General features: G+C 42.7%; 1 protein-coding gene across 1 annotated transcript; it reads left to right on the forward strand.

The window, feature by feature from the left end:
* Window positions 1-8,330: 8,330 nt before the first annotated feature.
* fbxo46 (F-box protein 46) lies at window positions 8,331-18,993 on the forward strand. The gene is made up of 3 exons (XM_080053643.1): window positions 8,331-8,691; window positions 14,150-14,758; window positions 15,360-18,993. The coding sequence occupies exons 2-3, from the start codon at window positions 14,273-14,275 to the stop codon at window positions 17,154-17,156; spliced, it is 2,283 nt and encodes a 760-aa protein (XP_079909769.1). The 5' UTR covers window positions 8,331-8,691; window positions 14,150-14,272; the 3' UTR covers window positions 17,157-18,993.
* The last annotated feature ends 718 nt before the right edge of the window (window positions 18,994-19,711 follow it).

A 19,711-nucleotide genomic window follows, 5' to 3' on the forward strand; every position in this document is an offset into this window, starting at 1 on the left:
AAATCGCTTACTTCACCTATAATAAACCCTCACAAATCCCTTTACTGCTGCCAGTCCATATCTGGAGATGGAACTAGAAATCTAATGTTACTGGAAACAACTAGGTCACTTCCCTTTCCCTCTGTTACCAAAGGACAACAGTGGACATAACTTTTATTGCTTTATTTTGTCAAGCTTTATGTATAGTAAGAAAGCATTGTATATCATTTAAATGATCGAATACACATTTAATCACCAATCCTGTTCCACAACCTAGCTGCATTATTCCTTTTATGAATGAAGGATCCTTGATTGAAGGATCATTAACAAATGACATGTTCACATGACTGACATCTCAATCATATTATGATATTCACAACCCCATTAAGCTTTTAAAGGAAGTTTTAAAATGTCATAAACAAATTATCCGGTTACAAATGTACAGTATAGCTTATGGTTAATATTGCATAGTTCAAATCTTTTAATATATGTTTTACATCATGAACCACATTAGCTGACCATATTCTCAGTTGCCAGGTGGTTTGCCCAGTTAAATCAATGTTCATCTATAAGGGTAGAGCAAAAAAATAGAAACACCATCAGTATATTGCAACACAAGTTAACTCAACAAACTACAGCCTCCAAAATTATCATAAAGTTGAATATTTTTTTTGTTAATTGTACCTAGCAAACTGGCATCTGACTATGTACAGTAGTTGATTTCCCAAAGCCAAAAGAAAATTTCAAAATATAACACTTCCCCAAAACTAACATATGTAAGCAGTCAGTTGATCCCCATTTCAAATGGTTAGTTTAGCCCTAGGATTGCAATGCTAAGGCAAAGAACAAAAGACTGAACCTCGCTGGTAGACAATGACACAGAAGCTGCTGTTGCAGTTGTTGGGGGTTGTGGGCTATTGGTGGTAGTAGTTACGTTCACAGATTTCCGGATGCTGTAGAAACAGGAGCCTACGCTACCCACTCGATCAACAACCAGTAGCTGCACATCAGGCGAACAGCAGGATGCACTGTAGGACACCAACGTTATGTTCTCGTTGCCCGAGGCCAGGCTGCTGTTGATGGTACCGTTGCCCTGTCTGAGGCTAATGCGGTCGATGCCTGTCCCTTCAGCCCCATCAGTCACCTGAACAGAGAGCTCCCACATGGATAAAGTGCAATCGCCAGAGCAGTTCGATTGCAGGCTGAGAAGCTCACACTCCGGCTGAAGGAAATCAGTCACCTGTGTGGGGAAGAAAAAGTGGATCAGCTGGTTAAACATCAGTGAGTTAACCCAATCAAAGGTGGAATCAGTGATTCTGGAGATTGCTTGCTGTCAAAATCAAAAATCAGTGACTATGTCTTCATATCTCTACCTGTTGTCAGAAATGAGCGCTGAAAAAAGAAAACAGTGCTCATACTTCATACACAGCCTAGTAAACTAAATAGTTTTCTAGGCTATTTCATCCTCTTACAAATCCTTTACAGCAATGTTTAATTGGTTAAATATTTAGTTGTTTTATCTGTCTACTTTTTCATCTTCATTTACTTTTTTAGTTTATTTATTCATGAATGTTTTCATTTTTATCTTACTATTTTTTTAATTAATTCTGCTCTGCTCACATTGAAATAAAATAAACTTTGATTGATTTAAATGAATATTGTGATTTACCAAACTGCCGTTCAGGATCTGTCTGTGCTGAGGGTCCAGGAACTGAAACCTCCTCCTTAGACGGAAGAGAGCAGTCAGCTGTCGGGTATGTGGCTGTGAATCAATACATAGCAAAATAAGAACAGTTTAATCATTCACTGCATTTGTGTGTTTTTTTTCTTTTAGCCTACATACTAAGAAAAGTGTTTTAAAATCAGATGGGATATATTCCTGTAAATAACTTTATTTCTAAATATGTTTTATCTATACATAATTTTCTGTATGTATTTTTCAACATAGGAAATTTAAAAAAAAACTCTCCTCGTCCATTACAATGTGCAAATTTGAATGTGTCCACCATTTCATATCTAAATTCAAAACAAATAAAAACTCTTGAAGATTTAGATATCAACCTGTAGCTGTGGCTTTTCTCCGCCCTCCACGCCTCCCCCTGGGCTTGCCTCGCTCGACACAGTCCCTTTTGGAGGTCTGTGGAGCGTCACCTCCAGAGCGTGCTCTTTTCCTTTCCTCAGCTTCTTTCTGTGTGTTCAACATGCAATCGTTTGTAAGATTTATGTTAAGGCAATGAAACTAAAAGACAAGTGGCGAAAATGATCAGATTGAGAAGCGGTGACTGTAAGGGCCCAAGCATATGATCCACATAATTTTCATGCTGATCAAACTATTGAGAGAGCTCTAATTAAGTGCATTTGTCTTTGTAGTAAGGGGTTAATGTACTGGCCAACCCTACCACAACATCCCCCTTCCTGTAGTTTAAAATAGAATATATATTGCTGTATAAGAATATTGATAGTCTAATCAAATCCTGCATTGTCAGTCACCTGATTAACTGTGCTCCTTTCCTTAAATATCTACATTCAATTACAGTATTTATGAAGTACATAAGACAACTAACCTTAGCTTCAACTAAGATGCTGTCAAACTCCATTTCAAGAGCCATGCGTTTCCCATCCTGATAATGAGGATCCTTGGGGTCAAGCATAACTCTGTTGGCCATTATCCACTCAGATTGATACAGACAAGACAGAAAACACACAGACTGAGACAGGTACAACAGAAATACAAACAGCTATATTCTATATAAAATACACACAGGTACAGACGGACAGAAATACAAACAGATAGGCTATAGACAGACGATAGATAGATAGATAGATAGATAGATAGATAGATAGATAGATAGATAGATAGATAGATAGATAGATAGATAGATAGATAGATAGATAGATAGATAGATAGATAGATAGATAGATAGATAGATAGATAGATAGATAGATAGATAGAGAAATTGGCTCTTAAAAGTGCCTTTGGGGTTCTGTATAATAATCGGGTCGAGAGGTTTTTTTAGTTTGTCAGGAGCTGTGGGGAATACAGAGAAAAAGTATTACTTTTGTAGGTGAGCTTTGTTTGTATAAGCCTATGGTAGGCTAAAAATAGTGTACCAGATGACAAATCGTTTGTTTTTTTTTCGGTAAAAGGGCGCATAACGTGGGTCGGGTAACAGGCTTTAAGCTAGCATGAAGCTGAGAGTGTAATTTTTTTATTCTATTATATTTCGTTTTCTTTTAATGTGATAAATAGGCTCCTGAAAACATTGCTCAGGCTTTATATCATCGCCCAAATATGGAAAGCATGCAACTCAAGGAAAATAAATGCATAATGCAATGTAATAAGCAGACCATGCAGCAGACAATTACAAGACACATCTTACCTGCGAAAATATGAGGTCGCAATGAGGAATTGCGGGAAAACCGGCGACGTGGGGGGGAAATCCGGTGTTGCACCGAAAGCTGTGACCTGTCAGAATGTGTGACCCTAGAGGGCGCTGTTCTTATTGATTAACCCAGTCTCATAGTGAAGTAGGCTATGTAAAAACGTTGGTCCATTGCACAAATCGTAGAAGTTTCTCAAAATTGGCACTGAAATGGTCAGATTGTTTTTTGTTTTTTTAAAAGGTGACTAACCAACCTAGTTACCCATCACAGTGAAATGTGTAGGCTCCACTGCGCAATCATTTCAAATTGGAAGCAAACAACTTAATAATCTCTCAATTGCAGGACTGTTTTTGTGAAATATGTTTTCGTGCTTCGCAGGACGAGATGAAATATCCCAACTATGTTTCAAAGTCATGCTCGGCCAGACGACAGTTAGCTATTCCTATTGAAATGCTTTGGAATTCAGTTCGTCCGGACCAACACGATAAATTCAAAAAATCGTCCTTGTGTACACGATTCAATAGATTAAATTTCGTGTACTATAGGACGAAATGCCGTGAGACCAGGTTGGCTGGAGAGGAAAAGTGCCTACTTTAAATCTGTTTCATATGAAGGAATGTTGAAATGACATCTTAAAGCCTCCAGTGCACATGGGAATTTTCATTGAATTAAGAAACACCTTAAATGCAATTGTTAATAAACTAAAATGTTAAGATATAATTTCAAAGATTTAATAAAAACAGGTAATTGGTGGAAAAAAACATGTCAGAAACAACAGATTATTTATAAAAGACATGGTTTAAAGTCTTCATATTTTACCCTGACCTTTAAGTACTCAGCTACGAAATCTGAAGAAGAATTCATGAATCAGGTGTCCAAATCACACATGTTCACACGATTTGTTAACTCTCCTTCTGTTTTCTGAAGGTTCAAATTATTCATGGTGGGAGGTTTTTACAAGAACAACCTTGACTGACACGATATGCACAAAAATACACACACAGAGATTGAGACAGTCAGACACATACAATGAGGCCTGCCCACACAAATGGCTGGGCCCCTGAAAACCTCCAGTCAATGGGCCCCCCTTACCCATTACTCCTATCAACAATGAGTGTGAGTGCGCTAATCCCTCAATAAACACATACATGTATTTGTAGAGAGACTAACTATCTTATCATCCAGGGAATTGCAGAGACAGTTGGGGGAGCAAGGGCTCATTATTATTTTAAAATAGTAGCACATTTCTGACTTAGCCCAACATACCTACCAATTTATTTTGATTCCCTTACACTCACACAATTGTTTAACAGATCAACAGATCTCTACAAAATAATCAGTTCACACAGAGACATTGTTCTTCTTTAGTATTCACTAAAGCAAACAGTTTTTTTCACAATTTGCACGTTTTCCATGCTACTTGTTTCTGGTAAGATATTTACACTAATTGACTGCATCAAATATTGCACTTTTTTGTATTTCTGCACATGACATTAAATCATTTGAAATCTTTTGGTGGTATTGTTGAAATAAATAACACTTAAAAAACAACATCAACAACAAATTCTTCACACACAAAGGACAAAAAGGCAGTTCTTACATGAATAACCAAACCAACCCTCAAAACTATAAAGTTGGCCTATGTTTGGTTGCAACATTTAGGCTTAGTTCATTCTCCTCTCATCACTGCAAAAGCACTGAAATCATTACAAAAAAAGTTCTTAATCTTTGAACTCAAATCTGTTCCTTCAATTATTTCCAACTTCTTTGTGCCTTGTGTCTTTCTTTGCATTAAGAAGTTTTTTAGGTCTATTTTTATTTAAATTCTTTAGAAACAATACAGAAAGCAGGACATTGGTGGTTACGGCAATAATTAAAACAGGATGATGCTGCTCGTCAGCTTCATTGTGGTATGACCCAGCTGGTTGGTCAATTGGCCAGGTTTCTGAAAAACTGGTCAGACTTGGCTGGTCGTGTCAACCTGAAGACTTATGTCAAAGCCTTTAGAAGGTATAGTCCCCAAAGGGAAATTCTTTTTCACAAAAATGTACGTTATGGGGAGAGAGAATTATTATTCTTTTTTAAAGATATTTTTTGGACATTTTTATGCTTTATTGACAGTGCAGAGAGACAGAGGTGAAATGGGGCAGAGAGGGGAGTGACATGCAGAGAACGACCCCGGGCGGAAATCGAACCCGGGTCTGCTGCTCTGCTGGTCTGACGCCCTACCAACTGAGCTAAGGGCGTGCCAGGGGGAGAGAGAATTTAAACCTGTTTGTAGACTCAGGAAAATGACAGAGTAACTGTAGCCCTCTTTATAAGAATGTAGAATAACTACAAAAGGTACCCAACCTGTTGTTTCATGGGGTCCAAATACTTTTCACAACGACACCCAGACACAAGTAGCAGGTAGGCCTATGTGTTTTCCGTGAGCAGGAACGACTCAGGAAATATAATCCAGCCAAAACTGTTTAATATCAAAACCCAATATTGTCACCATTTGGCACACAAAGGGTTAATAGGATGAATTATGTTTTAACAGTTACACTCCGCTGTGCTCAATCTGAAACATTTTGAACATTTCTGCTTTTCTACTGCTTTTTAAATGGCCTTAAGCGGAGCCGCGGCTCTGTGTAAACACCCAACTTTGAATAGATATTGACATAAATATCTAAAAATAAAGTTTAGCTTAGTTAGGTTCTTGGCTTCCAAAGACCATGGGCCCCCCAGGTGGCTGGGCCCTAGAAAGCCTTCCCACTTTCTACCCCTTATGGGCGGCCCTGCATACAATACATTTGGGCTTTTTTAGAACTTTAATTAGGTTTAATTATTTCTTTAGAGCCCACACCTGTTTACAAATCTTCTCTAACCTCTCTTTAATACGAGAGGGCAGCATTGGAAGGGTATACAATGTGTCAGGTGAATTTCAAATTTGTTCCTGTTTTGCATTTTACCTGGACCACAAGAAAAGTATGCTTAGTTACTTTGTAGGGTCCTATCACCTGGGTTCAAGCTGTGGGCTTTCACCAATACCCGATCCCATACCTTTACCTCAGGAGTCTTGTCTGGAGTTGCTTCGAGCTGCTCAGCCTGTTATATCCATAAACAAATCTCAATTGAAATTAGTCAGGGCTGTCAGGTACTCATCACAACGTACTTATGTCAGCAACTTACGGTCAAATGTTTATGTGCCCCTTGAGAAGTTCTCGTTGACACGTGTGTGCATTATCTTATCAATATTTTGTTTTAGGTTCTGAAACAAGTTACATTTTTTTGAACTACTTCACAACTGTGTATGCTGTCTCTATTTGGCAAGGAATAGCTTCTTACCATTTTGTGAATCAATCCACCATCACCAGCACATACCGTAACCTCACAGTTCTATTTTTCATGTCCCATGTCCGTGAAATCAATTGAAAGGGGTCTCAAGTATGGGAAGCTTCCCATCGGCAGTTCGTATGGTTTCTTGGGGTTGTGATCTTGATCACAATGTGAGCTGTTTTGATAATGGCTTTTCTTTTTTACGTAAGCTGGCTTGTTTTTTCATATAAGCAAGCAGTAGCTTTATTTTTGATATGGGTTGAGGGTAAAACAGAACTGGCATTAATCATGTCAAACACTGCAGTCAGAATACAGGCAGATGCAAACTGGATGGTTAGGATTATTACCATTTCTTACAGGTAAAACAAAGCAAACAAGAGCTCTCTGCTGTGTCCGTTTAAATTCTTTAATTTAAATTTTCTCCTGATTACTGGCAATGTGACTAACCTGTTTGTGCAGTGAAACTAGGTGCAGCACAAGCAGAGTATGTAAATAATGTGGTTACAATATAACCAACTTACAGAGACTCAATAGTCCCATTCCAGGATCATTAATATTTACAGTTGGATACACTTAAATTAGATAAATGAAATTTCAAACTCTAAATTGTCTGGGTTTGTTTGTTGTTCACTGACAGATGTACACATAATGGCCCTCTGCTGGACTGAGAAGGTGCTGCTCTTAGCGTGTGCTTCTCTCCCTGGTCTCTGACATGCAAACATGTGCAAAACATACTGACCACTCTCACACACATATACTGTATTTTCTCGTCATCTAAATATACATTTAAATGTGTTCTACTACAGGTATATTGAACAGATACTTGTGAAAAACAGCTGATGTTTAAAGATCATTTAGTGTCTCACAATTAGTAACAGACAAGCATCTTCAGATTTTGGGAAAAAAAGATGAAACTTTAGTTTCCCCTGTTGGCAAACTGGACCAGCAAATAATATTGGCATGTAGAAAATGTATTATCGAAGTGAAAACGAGAGTATAAAGAAAAACGAATTGGTTTAATGGATGCATAAATTGTGTATGCATTCTTACCTACTTTATCCTATTTTTCATGTAATTATCAATAGTCTAATTTATTTTATCTTATTTTTACTTCCTTTATGTTATATCTTATATGTCATTATCCCTTTTTTATGTATTCTCTTTCTATTAGCCTATGACTTGAGTTCCATTTCTTGTATGAGAGGGGCTAAACAAATAAGGTGCATTACTGTTATTAATATGATTATTAAAATATGACAACATGTTTATATTATCCAGTGAAATGCAAACAAAAATGCAATGCCAAATATTGTCGAGCAATAGACATTGCGACATAAATAGTGTATGAAATAGATTAAGAACAAAACTGTGAGCACCATGTGAAAAATAGTAGTGTTCTCTGAGTGATTATATTAAAGTTTATATTGTCTTTTCCACCTGTCTTTGAAAAAGTGACCTTTTGATGTGCCGTCCAGTGCGGTCCAGTGTAGTGAGTATGGGGGGAGCAGGGGGCAGCAGAGGGAGGCGCTGTACGGACGCCATATATGGGCACACCACCGACTCTGCGCTGCTATTGGCTGCGGGCCTTATGCAGCTGCTTGTCAACAAGATGGCCTTCCTCCTCCTGCCGTTTTGACACTGATTATTTTGGTATCCCCGAGAACATACCGTAAAAGCTTGTGTCACGTCTAAATAGATAACGTGAAAGGGAATGCTAAGTGTCCTAACAAGGCGTACAGGCAGCTAGACTTTGTTCAGACAACTGACAGGCACACACGCCTCGACAGCAGCCACCACTAGACAAGGTTTATAACAGAAAGTAGCTGCTGGCTTGTCGACGTTAGCCTGCAAGTGAGCTTAGCTTAGCTACGTGGACACGGATAGTTAACTCGTGTCACCTGCATTTAACCAGACTAACCGGTTTGGTTAGAGGAAAATACAACGAGGAAACACTTGTCATCGACAGTTTTCAAGTCGAGAGGATTGTCTGTGGAGATTAACGCGAAGGTGAGTAGGGTATCAAAACAGAACGTTGAGTTTTTTTTTTTATCCTGTTAGCTTGCTAGCAAGCGCTGTCATGTTATTATGCAGGTAAGTTGTGCTATTGCAGTTAGCAAGCTCGTTAGCTAATGGCGGGTTTACTTTCTATGTTTAACTACCCATTAATAAATGACATAAAGTATCACAGTGACTCTTAGCGTAGTTGGTTTGGGTTAGTGTTATATTATAGACTGAAAAAAACTACTATACCAATAAGTCGCTAAACATATCACTACGAAGTAAAGCTAACTGTTTGCTAGTCGGATAACCAGCTAGTGTTTGGTCAAAGAGGTGCCATCAGACGGTCAAAGGTGATTGCTACAAATTCAAATGATCAATCAACCAAAATAGTAATCATTGCTGTTGATTTTCGATCTATGCGGCGACACCGCACTTGTTCGTTGTCACTGGAGAAGTTGGCATCCTTTCAGCTAGTTGTGTAGGGTTAAAAGGCTATACTAAACGGAAACAGGAAAAGTTATGCTTAATTATCTTGAAGGCCTTCGTTTTCGCCAAATACGTTTGAATCACAGCAAGGACTAAATGTTGTTCCATAAATGTGAGCGTTTTGGCTCTGCAAGATGCAACACAAATAATTACGGCATTGTGTATGGCCCAACTTTGTTGCTGTCTGCCGAATATCATGCAGACAGACTAGCAGAGATAAACAAGTCTAGAGTGAATCAGAATGTGGGGACAGTAGCATATTCAAATCATAGATTGGCTTTACAATGACCCTGTTTTAAGTGTTTGAAGTAGCCCACTGACACACAGTACTACTGTCTGATGTGATCAGACAGTGAAGGATCTGCCCCTTCCTTTTTAAATGTCAGTAGGATAGTGGACTATGTTGACACAGTGATCCTTGTGATTGTTGTATCGGTATCTATCTGTGAAGTCTTGTGATATTGTTACAGTTTACGGTCAGATGCTCACACAAACAGCCCTGCATCCACTCATCCGAGATGCCCTGAAAGAATGGCTGCTCTCCATGTAATGGTGTTCCTGAGCAGACTGCTGCTGGAGTGATTCACTCAGCTCTATTGTCCTGTCGACAGTTTGCACCATAGCTGGCCTTCTGGCTGCGCTTCTGTTGCATTGTCTTCACGGGAGCACACACGCAGAGAGGGAGATTGAGTTTAGACTTTTTGGCATGCTTAGCTTAGAGTTATCGTTCATCAGCTTTGGGCCATCTTGCTGACATGCTGTTAAAAGGAGCTGGCGGATAGTATCATATACTCTATGAGGGGGCCGAGTTAGATTCACAATGTTTTCATGTTGATGACACATTTGTAAATGTATAGCCAGAGCTGTGAGCTGATAGGACGAAAGTAAAACAACACACACTTTAAAGAAACAAACCTTTGAAATGATCCTGTTGAGAGTGCGTGCTAAACTGCTCTGAATTTGTATAGGGAAATGACCCGGTCCAGCAGAAAATCAGTTTTTATATAATGGGACAAACCCAGTCACTCTCTCACTATGTAACAGGAGAATAGGCATTTGTTAACAGAACCCTTGTTAAGATTTGTGTTTGTGCAGCTTTGAAGTCAGTGTTGTGTGGATTTCCACATTTTGACTGCGGCAGTAATCCACTGGCATTTGACTCTTGACAGAACAGAAAGTAAGCCTTCTGTGAATGTGGACATTTTTTTTTTTTACATTGTTTCCAAAGCGTTATCAGTCTTTCAAACAGAGGTGGGAAGGAATAATTTACTGGACCTTTTTAATACAGTTATTTTATTTTAGACGGATATATCGGTCATATGATTTGACCTATTTATTATACCCTCCTGTTAAAAACAAAAAAAGCTTCAGTAGCTGGCACGCACCATCCCTGCACATGGTGGTACAGCATTGTCATTGAAGTTGAGCGCGTGTCCACCGGCTGCACACACTTTCTTAGTTCAAATTGTTCAATCATCTTTCCCTGTTGACGGTTATTGTTGGACAGCTTGGGAATCTAACGATGCAGACCCCGGCGCTATAGTGTTGCTGTGGTGTTTCTGGATGCCACTGTGACCGCCTCTGTGCTTGGACAGGATTTGAAGGATTATGTTGATGCAGAAAGCTTATAACCAAAACCCAAGCCTTGGTTTGCAGGAACTATTTCAACTAAAGAGGATGGGGGGGGGGGGGAGAGGAGTAGCAGCTCAGTACTAACTTAAACTGTCGGGGAGAAATGTGGAGTACTAAAGATGGATTGAGACATGACTTTCCGAATGTCTGGATGTAATATACTTAACACAACAGGCTGAGATTATGGTAAGTCTCTCAGGAAGACATCTTTTACAGGCATCTAATATCCTAAATGTCTATTCTATGTTTTCGTTTTCTTGTTTGTTTTGTTTTTTAGTTTTTTAGTTTGTATGTTTTGGTTTGTTTTATTTGTAGCTTATTTTGAGCAGTGTGCGACTGCAGACTGCACAAGAATAAAGTACATTTCCTACATTTCTCAATAAACATAAACCCAGAACAATTTTGTTTTAATGCAATTGTAGGCCTTTAGGCCCCTTTTATGCCCCCAAACTGAGGTTTTGGAAGAGTGGATAGGATATAAAATAAAAACTTGTGTGGGTGTGATGTAGGCGAAGAAAGCAGCTTTTCCAAAACAATGCTCCAATACTGCACTGAAAAGGTAGGGTCTGTCGTGTCTAAGAATGTGACGTTCCGTCGGCATCAACTACCTGTGCTTGCTCATGTTGAATACTGAGCAGATCAATGGAGGTTGTGTCAATGATGTTAATATGTGAATGTTGTCGGATCTCAAGCATTAAACAGTGATCTGATTGATAGTACAGCAGAGATGATGGATGGACGGACGTTAATGAATCACAACCATCAACCCTGAAAAAAAATGAAAAACTAACTATGCAATGACAACGGGTTACATTTTGTGTAAAGCTATATCGCATTAAAGAACACCAAGTGATCATGGCGAGCAGGAGGTGACAGAATGGAGTTTTAGCCTGCTGGGCCCAGCTAGACTAACCTGGCTTTGAGCATCCCACTCCTGCCAAATAATGGCTGCACTGCACAATGTTCTTGTGTGCCAACCAATAGAAGAGCAGGGAGATTTCAGTGTAGATGGAGACTAGTCCAAACACACCAGTGTGGAGACAGGTCATTTGTTATAGTCAAACAGTCTTCTCGGATACTTTAGTATATGGACATAGCCTCTCATTCGGCCATTCGAAATTCACAGGAAAGTGTGCACTCCTAGTTCTGCTAGTGTGTAGTGTGTTACAGTGGATTATACTCAGGACTGTGTGTGACTTTACTGTAGCACTGCAGCGAGCGGATGTCTCTCCCCTCGCTCCTCTTCTAATACCATCCAATCTATTATGAGAGATAGATTTCATGATGTGGTGAGGGAGGGGGAAAGAGGAGTTGATGGAAGAGGTAGATCATAAAAAGGGTTAAATAGAGAAGAGAAAGGACAGTAAAAAGCCTCACTCGCACAACAGTATAATCTGCCTGCTCTTAGCTGAGTTGTTGCCGTGTGATTTCCAGTGGAAGCATTTGGATTGGTTTAGCACACTGTGCGTGGGCGGTGTTTGCTTTTTGCACCTAACTGAGCCATTCCATTAGGACCAAATGTACAAAGCAGCACCCATGCAACGTGTCACAAGGACAACAATTACCTGTTTTTAAAGCCTGTGGATTGAAGGGGTCCAGTGGTCAAAAAGGAAAGCAAGCATACTGTGTTTTCATTTTCAAAGCTCAGAAGGAAAAGGCTGGGTTATTAAAACAAATTGATCAACCTTTTGCAAAATGTGTGCAGTTTGTTCCAAGAGCTTTGCATTCATCAGGTGGTACATTGTAGGGCGTTCATGTGCTGTAATACCAGCTTATATTGCCCACTTAAGCACACCCTACCCTGCGTGAGTTTAAATAGGCAGTATGACACATGGGAATGTTTTGTAACAGCGCTGTGAAGTCAATTTTAATGGTTAATAATGCAGAGAGTTTTTTGTGTCAAGTTGCTGCCACACCCTAAGAATGTACTATGCCATCTTTAATTTAACATTGTCAAAGATAAGAGGAAAAATGAATTAAGGGATATGTTTTTGTTGTGAGTTTCTCACTGGAGCTGGCTGCATGTCTGTACCTGTAACAGGGTAGAGGCACACTGCACAGAAGGATATTGGCTGGAAGAATTAGGATATCTCAAAGGAGGAGTCTGAGATTATCGAGAACGCTTATCAAAAAAAAATATCTCCTCATGATCTGCTACCTGTATGTGTGTGTGCACTGAAAAATAAAGACACTATTTTGATTACACAGTCAGCCTAGGCTCTGTAAACGGGCATGTTGCTAGCTACAGGGGGTCAGTCTGGGCCCATTTGCGTATACCCTTTGTTTACATAGGAGTTTACAGAGCCTAGGCTGTGTTTTACCAGATTTATTTCAGTGCACACACACAGTATATACGGACAGGTATTGATCGTGAAGAGATATTGTTTGACAAAAGTGATTTGGAAAATGACGGCAAGCATTTTCCAGAATCGCTGACTCTACCTTAGGCATCACGTCATCCAAAGCATCATACTATTTGAGTCAGTGATGTGTGGGAAATATGCACTGTTAAGAGCCGAAGCTGAAATGTGTAACACTGGCTTCTAGCTGGGTGCAGAGGAGGCCTTCGCATGGGCCGTGAGCCAAACATGTTGCTCCATGCCACTTGTTCCTCCATAAGTGTGCTGGCACGTTCCTGGCGGCCCCCGACAACTGCAGAGGCAAAGCATGCTGGGTGGACTAAAGCCCCCCCCCCCCGCCCCCCCTAGCCCGTAGCATAGGTTATTTGGCAGAGAGGAACGGGTGAGGACAGCCACATCAGTTTTACTACCACCACCCCACCCCCTGCTGTTAGCTAAAAATAGCTCCAGCATATGCCTGCATGCTCCTCCCTGTGTTGCCTCCTATTAACTAAGTCTTCTTTGAAGCAGCGAGATGCAGCAGAGGAGCACAGAGACAAAGAGGCCAGTCCATTTGGGGCTTTAGTGTTCCGTCTTTCCTCCCTTTCATCTGCCAGCCGCAGACACAAAAGCTGAAATGGAATCCCTTTAATTTGATTTGGAGGCTCTAAAGCATGGGAGATCATCTTAGTACACTGTAGCCAATGTAATTGCTAATTGAGTTTGGCCGAAGTAGGAGGCAGACCAGTTTAGATTACTTCTGTTGGTAGTATGATCATACTGTATTTCTGTGCTCTCCAGTCTGGTGGCTGGGCAGCTGGTGTACAGTACAACGCTAGCACACATTCTGAATCGTACCTCAAGGCAACTATTCAATTGGTCATTAATTATCTGAATTGATGTTGAGATATGAACTTGTTTTCAGTGACTGAGCTGTTTTCTGACTGTATCTCTCTCTTCTTCCTCCGTCCCTCCCTGTACTACTCTACCCTTTCCTCTTGCTGCAGGTTGTATGCCCAGTGTGACAGACAGTGCCCATCAGGTCGGCACTGGGTCCGGGGAGCCAGCGATGAGAGCATTGGCTCTGGGTGTTTGCTGGCCAGCATAGATGCCGATATGCCTGCAGCCTGATGGACCGAGACACGTTCTCCCACATCCGCCTGTGGTGCCCACGCCCCTTTGGCACCTACTCCCAGAACAAAGCCAGGAGCCCGGGCTCAGGGGGCAGCGGTGGAGGGGGGGGCGGCGGTGGTTCGGGGTCCCCCTCCCTCTGCAAAGCTGAACCCTCTGCAGGAGCCAGGAGGACAGTGGAGGAAGATGGAGGGATGATACTGGGGGTGCAGCAGGAGAATGGAGAAGCAGACGATGATGTGGGCTCAGAGAACACTCCACCAGAACCTGAGCTGGTGTCTGGCTCCCTCACACAGAGCCAGCCCCCTCCCCCCTCCTCTTCAGCCCCTCCCTCCCCGCCCTCTGCCGGCTCCCAGATGGAAGATGGCCGCGTGCTGCTAGACACCTGGTATGTTATAAAGCCAGGCAACACCAAGGAGAAGATCGCCTTCTTTGTGGCACACCAGTTCAGCGGAGCAGGCCTGCCCAGACCCAGCGCAATGAAGGTAAAGAGCTCAGACACAATGTGCACCGACAATTCACCTTCTTCTAAGAGATTTTGGTTCATTTAGTAATATTCCACTGAATATTACGTAGGGATGCACAAAGCCACTATTTCCCCCAACAACGTATAAACGGAAGTAATAATTTTGACTCGTCTATATGCAAAAAACACTAGCGCAATGTAAACTATAAGGTTAAAACTTTTAGACAATTACCAAGCCGTTAATAAATGACGTAGTAATGTGCGGCACGCCGTTTATGAATGAGATTATGTGCACATTATAAAACAGGACAACTTCAAAGTTAAGAAATAGCCTTTAAAACAAAATACATTTCAGCTGACAGGTGTGGAACTTTCAGTAATTTATTATTAACACGAAAGAATTCACAAAAGTTTACTTAATAAATAGCTTATCACTATTGGGCATTAAACAAATGACAGTAACTCTTTAAATAGAAAGTGCTACTATGGTAACAGCTCCATCATTGGACACACGAACCGGACTAGTCATCTAGTATTTCTAGTGCCAACTAGTGAGGTGGGGACCGTTTAACCGTCTAGTCAGGTGCATTCCTAATATCAAGTATTTTCTTTCTCCACAGGTTAAAGGAAACTGGGCAACTGACTGCAGTAAAGCCAAAAGAAGAAGAAGATGCTCATCTTATGACCCTCCAACACGCTCCCAGGCCTCAGAGCTAAACCTCAGCCATGACTGCCCCCTGGCGCCCCCCATCCCCGATGACTCACTCTTAGGAGAGTTGAATGAGACGGACCTGCTGTCGGTGGCAGAGATGGTGGCCTTGGTGGAGCAGAGGACGGCCATGGCCCTCCAGGGCATCGTGGCTGCTCATGGGAACCACCTGGAGCCTGCTACCACCACTCACAGTCAGGACCTTACCCCACACCAGCACACTCTACTGCGGGGCACAGTGTCAGACCCCTCTCCTGTGGAGTTTGTGTCGGACAGTTCAAACGGCCAGCCCTCCAAAGAGGCCCAGGAGTCATCGTCTCCTATCCAGACAGACCAGGAGCTGGAGGAGCAGCAGGAGTCATGCAGGGTAGCCCAGGCTATCGCACACTTTGAGTCCCAGAATCTGGAGAACCAGCTCCATCCTGGAACAGACTCTCCTAATCGAGACAGTGAAAGGGAGTGTAGGAGAGGGGATTCTGGCATGGCTACCCCTCCTCCGCCCCCCAGTCACAGTCACAGTGAGGTCAGGATAGCTTTCAGAGTGTCGAATCTGGACCCCCGCTCTCAGCTGGAGCCAGCCGGCAGGTCCCGCTGTATGTTTATGAGCTGTGGTGGTGGGGGGAATCAGGCAGCGGCCAGGTCCAAAGAGAAAATCACCTGTGACCTCTACCAGCTGGTCAGCCCCTCGTCTAGAGACCCCGGTAGTCTGCTGCTTGCCGCCACAAACGCTGCACCCAAACAAGATGGAGACCACAGTCACTCAGACAGGCAGGCCTGTGGCAGCCCCGACCCAGGCCAGGAGCTTTCCTCTGGGGAGAAGAAAGCTGTGGGCGTGGGGAGGGAGAGAGTGACTGGCTTCCATGTGGAAGTGGTGGTGACGGGTGCTGTGGACCAATGTGTGTTTTATGGCAAGGACAGTACAGAGAATGTGCAGGAGGAGACTGTGTGTTTTGCTATACCTGGTGGTGGAGGGGTTAGTGGCTCCACTGACCCTTCATCAGACGACCCCCCTCCTGGACAACTCTTCTTCCTTCAGCCCCCACGGGGCCCAGAAGAGGACGTCAAAGGAACGGGCACGAGCAACGGGTCAGGGATATGCTCTTTGGACTGTGCCAATAACAACGGCCCTGGTGCGGGGGTAGTGGTGGGTTCGGGGGAGCGGGCTACTCAACCCGACTCTCCCGGCGTAGGGGAGGACTGTTCAGACCCTTCTCTGTGTCGCCTGTACCGCCACGTGTCCCACGACTTCTTGGAAATCCGCTTTCAGATCCAGCGCCTCCTGGAGCCGCGGCAGTACATGCTGCTGCTGCCCGACCACATCATGGTCAACATCTTCAGCTACCTGCCCACGCGCGCGCTGGCTGCCCTCAAGTGCACCTGCCACTACTTCAAGGCGTTGATCGAGACGTATGGAGTGCGGGCGGTGGACTCGCGCTGGAATCAAGACCCTCTGTACAGGGACGACCCCTGTAAGCAGTGCAAGCGCCAGTACGAGCGCGGGGACGTTTCCCTGTGTCGTTGGCACCCCAAACCTTACCACCACGACCTGCCTTATGGACGTTCCTACTGGATGTGCTGCAGACGCACAGACAAGGACACACCGGGCTGCCGTGTGGGGCTCCATGATAACAATTGGGTCCAGCAGCCAGCCGATGGCTCTCAGCCCGTTCGCACTAAGAGGGAGGACAGGAGGGAGGAGGCCAGGTAGAGAGGAGAGAGTACACCTCACACATAGCAACTCTGCTCTCCTCTTTGCTTAGCGCCTTTCTCCCTCTCTCCTCTGCTCAGAGGACGCACAGGAGACAGTAGGAGTACAAAGAGGAATGGGCACTCCAGGACTGTTTGCTTTTTCTTTGTTCCAGCACTCCCTTCTTGTACTGGTCCTCAGTGGAGGGAGGTTGAGAGGTAAAGAAGGAGGAGAGTCGTGTTGCTCTCCTTGCCTTTTGTTTTGGTTTTCTTCAAGCTCTCCAGAATCCTTCTCTCCTCCCCCATTGTGCTCCAAAGTGGCACCTTTTTAAAAAAAGTTTGCAAACCAGGGTTGGGGTCCCCTCTTTCTGCCTCTTACTCATTATGGGTTCCTGTCTAACTCCGTACATGGTTGTTAGGTCATTCATGTGAAAACTTTGCAGTGTATTTGATTGAGATTAGCATTCATAAAGTGACGCCTAGAAATGTAATGCCCTAGAGCCTGCTTACTGTTCCCAATATGTTCTATGTTCTCCTGTATCGTATCACAAAACCTCCATGTTAGCTGTACAATGGTGCTTCAAGGAATGAGCTGTACCGAGACCCCAACAGATGTAAAAGATTTCCGCGGTGGAATGTTCAGCGTTGCTATAGAAATGTGATTGTATAAAGCAAACTTGATTTCTCCGTTGTACAAGATTTGCCATTTGGACCTGTCCCGCGCCGCGCGTTTCTATCTCTCTGAATGTGCTGTAACGTTGTACTATATGTTCATTAGTCCCCTGATAATGCTGCTGAAATCATTGCCTGTGTCACTGATGTTAATTCTGGAGAGAGCCATACCATTGGTTGCTGACAGGCACACAGTCTTGTCATTGTTTCAGAGTGGACCCTAACCTTGCTGACCAGCCATAAAGAGGAGCCGACCAGTACTTTCTGGTTTACAGAGAATTATATGGGAGATGGACTTAGTGAAAGACCAGAATGGGATTTAAAAAGAGAAACTTGATGTCACTTTGGAAAGGCCTGATGTCACTTTGTATGGTTTGATTTGACTTGCTTGTTTGCCATTTTTTTTTTTTTTTTTGCTGTTTTTATTGGGGTGTGTGCGTGTCCGAGAATGTTTGCTGTTATAATTGATTTTATTCTTGAGGACTGTGTTCTCCCTGTATCAGTCTGTCACCCTACTCAAAGCTGCAAAGATGTATTTTTTTTTAAGACTCCATCTTTGTCTCAACCCCCCAGCTCTCTTCCCTCTCCTCCTACCCCCTCCCTCTCTCCTCCCATTGGGCAGAGGGCTAAAGCTCTCGTTCATGCATTGAAGCGGGTGGAACAAACTACCACAGGCCGCAGAAAAAACTTTATACACCAGCTTCCAGCCTTAAAAGCCCCCTACCTCTTACTCCCCCCCCCCCTCTCCCTCCCTCCCTCCCTCCCTCCCTGCAAGAGACTGAGGCGTCAGATACCTCACAGATGTTAAAAGAGTAATGGGAGTTGCACAGGACCCCGTAAGTGGCTAGATTTTAGTATGCTTGATAGACTCCATCCAGCTCTACCGGATCCACCCATAACTCTTTGAGTGGGAGTGTAAGATGAACAGTGCCTGGTGATGGCTCTGACTCTTCATTCTTGGAAAAACCCTCTTTCTCTCTCTCCACCCCCCCTTTCCCCTTGCCGTTACTCTCCCCCTATTCCCCCTGCAATCTGACAGACTGGACATTTTATGAACTGATGTGATGAATGATGTTGAAACTCTGCATGGAGACGGGAAGATGGTTGGGTAGTCATTGAGAACTCCTGTAGGTTCCAGACATGTACAGTGCTAATGGGAAAATATCTGCTTAAATAAAAAAACAGAAGTGACGATTAAAACTGGAAATCTGAATGGCTACCTGGTTGTGTGGTGTCTGATCATGGCTTTAGAGCCGTTTCATTTTCAAGTGTTTCAATTGTTTGTCCTTCACAATAACGATAACAATGCCATCACATCTCAGCCTGACTCTGGCTGCCTTGCAAATCTCATACTCTTTCTTTTTTCTATTCTACATACTACATCTGACCATTAAACAAATCTAGTTAGTATGCAATAGGCATACAATTGTGACATACTTTTACTTATTTATTTCATCATGACATTGCGCCTTGATTTTGCCTCTTGCTTTTATATCTGTCACATCCCTGGTTGTTTTCATACAGAGGGTCTGTCACTGTGAAGTCACTTCTAGTGTGCACTGGATTGTGGGTCAGAATCGCCCAAATAGCATGCTGATTTTAAAACTAAAAATCTTGGCCAGATGTAGTAGACATCCGGGAATTATTAAACTTACGAAATCTGACCATTTTGGGACATCCTAAATCTTTTTTCTACCATACTAAATAGCAGAAAGTATGGGTATTGGACGCAGGGTATGTGTGATCAACAGTGACAAATGCTTTCAAGAGGATATAGGACATATAAAAAAGGCAATACTCATACTACGTTTTACATGCATTGTACTTTATTCTATAGTGTGTGTGAGTTTGGGGCATGTTGTAATTTCAAATTTCTTGAAAGTTTAAAAAGAAGGGCAACCTTGA

Source organism: Ammodytes marinus, assembly GCF_949987685.1.
Source record: "Ammodytes marinus genome assembly, chromosome: 3".
NCBI classification, from domain to species: Eukaryota; Metazoa; Chordata; class Actinopteri; order Uranoscopiformes; family Ammodytidae; genus Ammodytes; species Ammodytes marinus.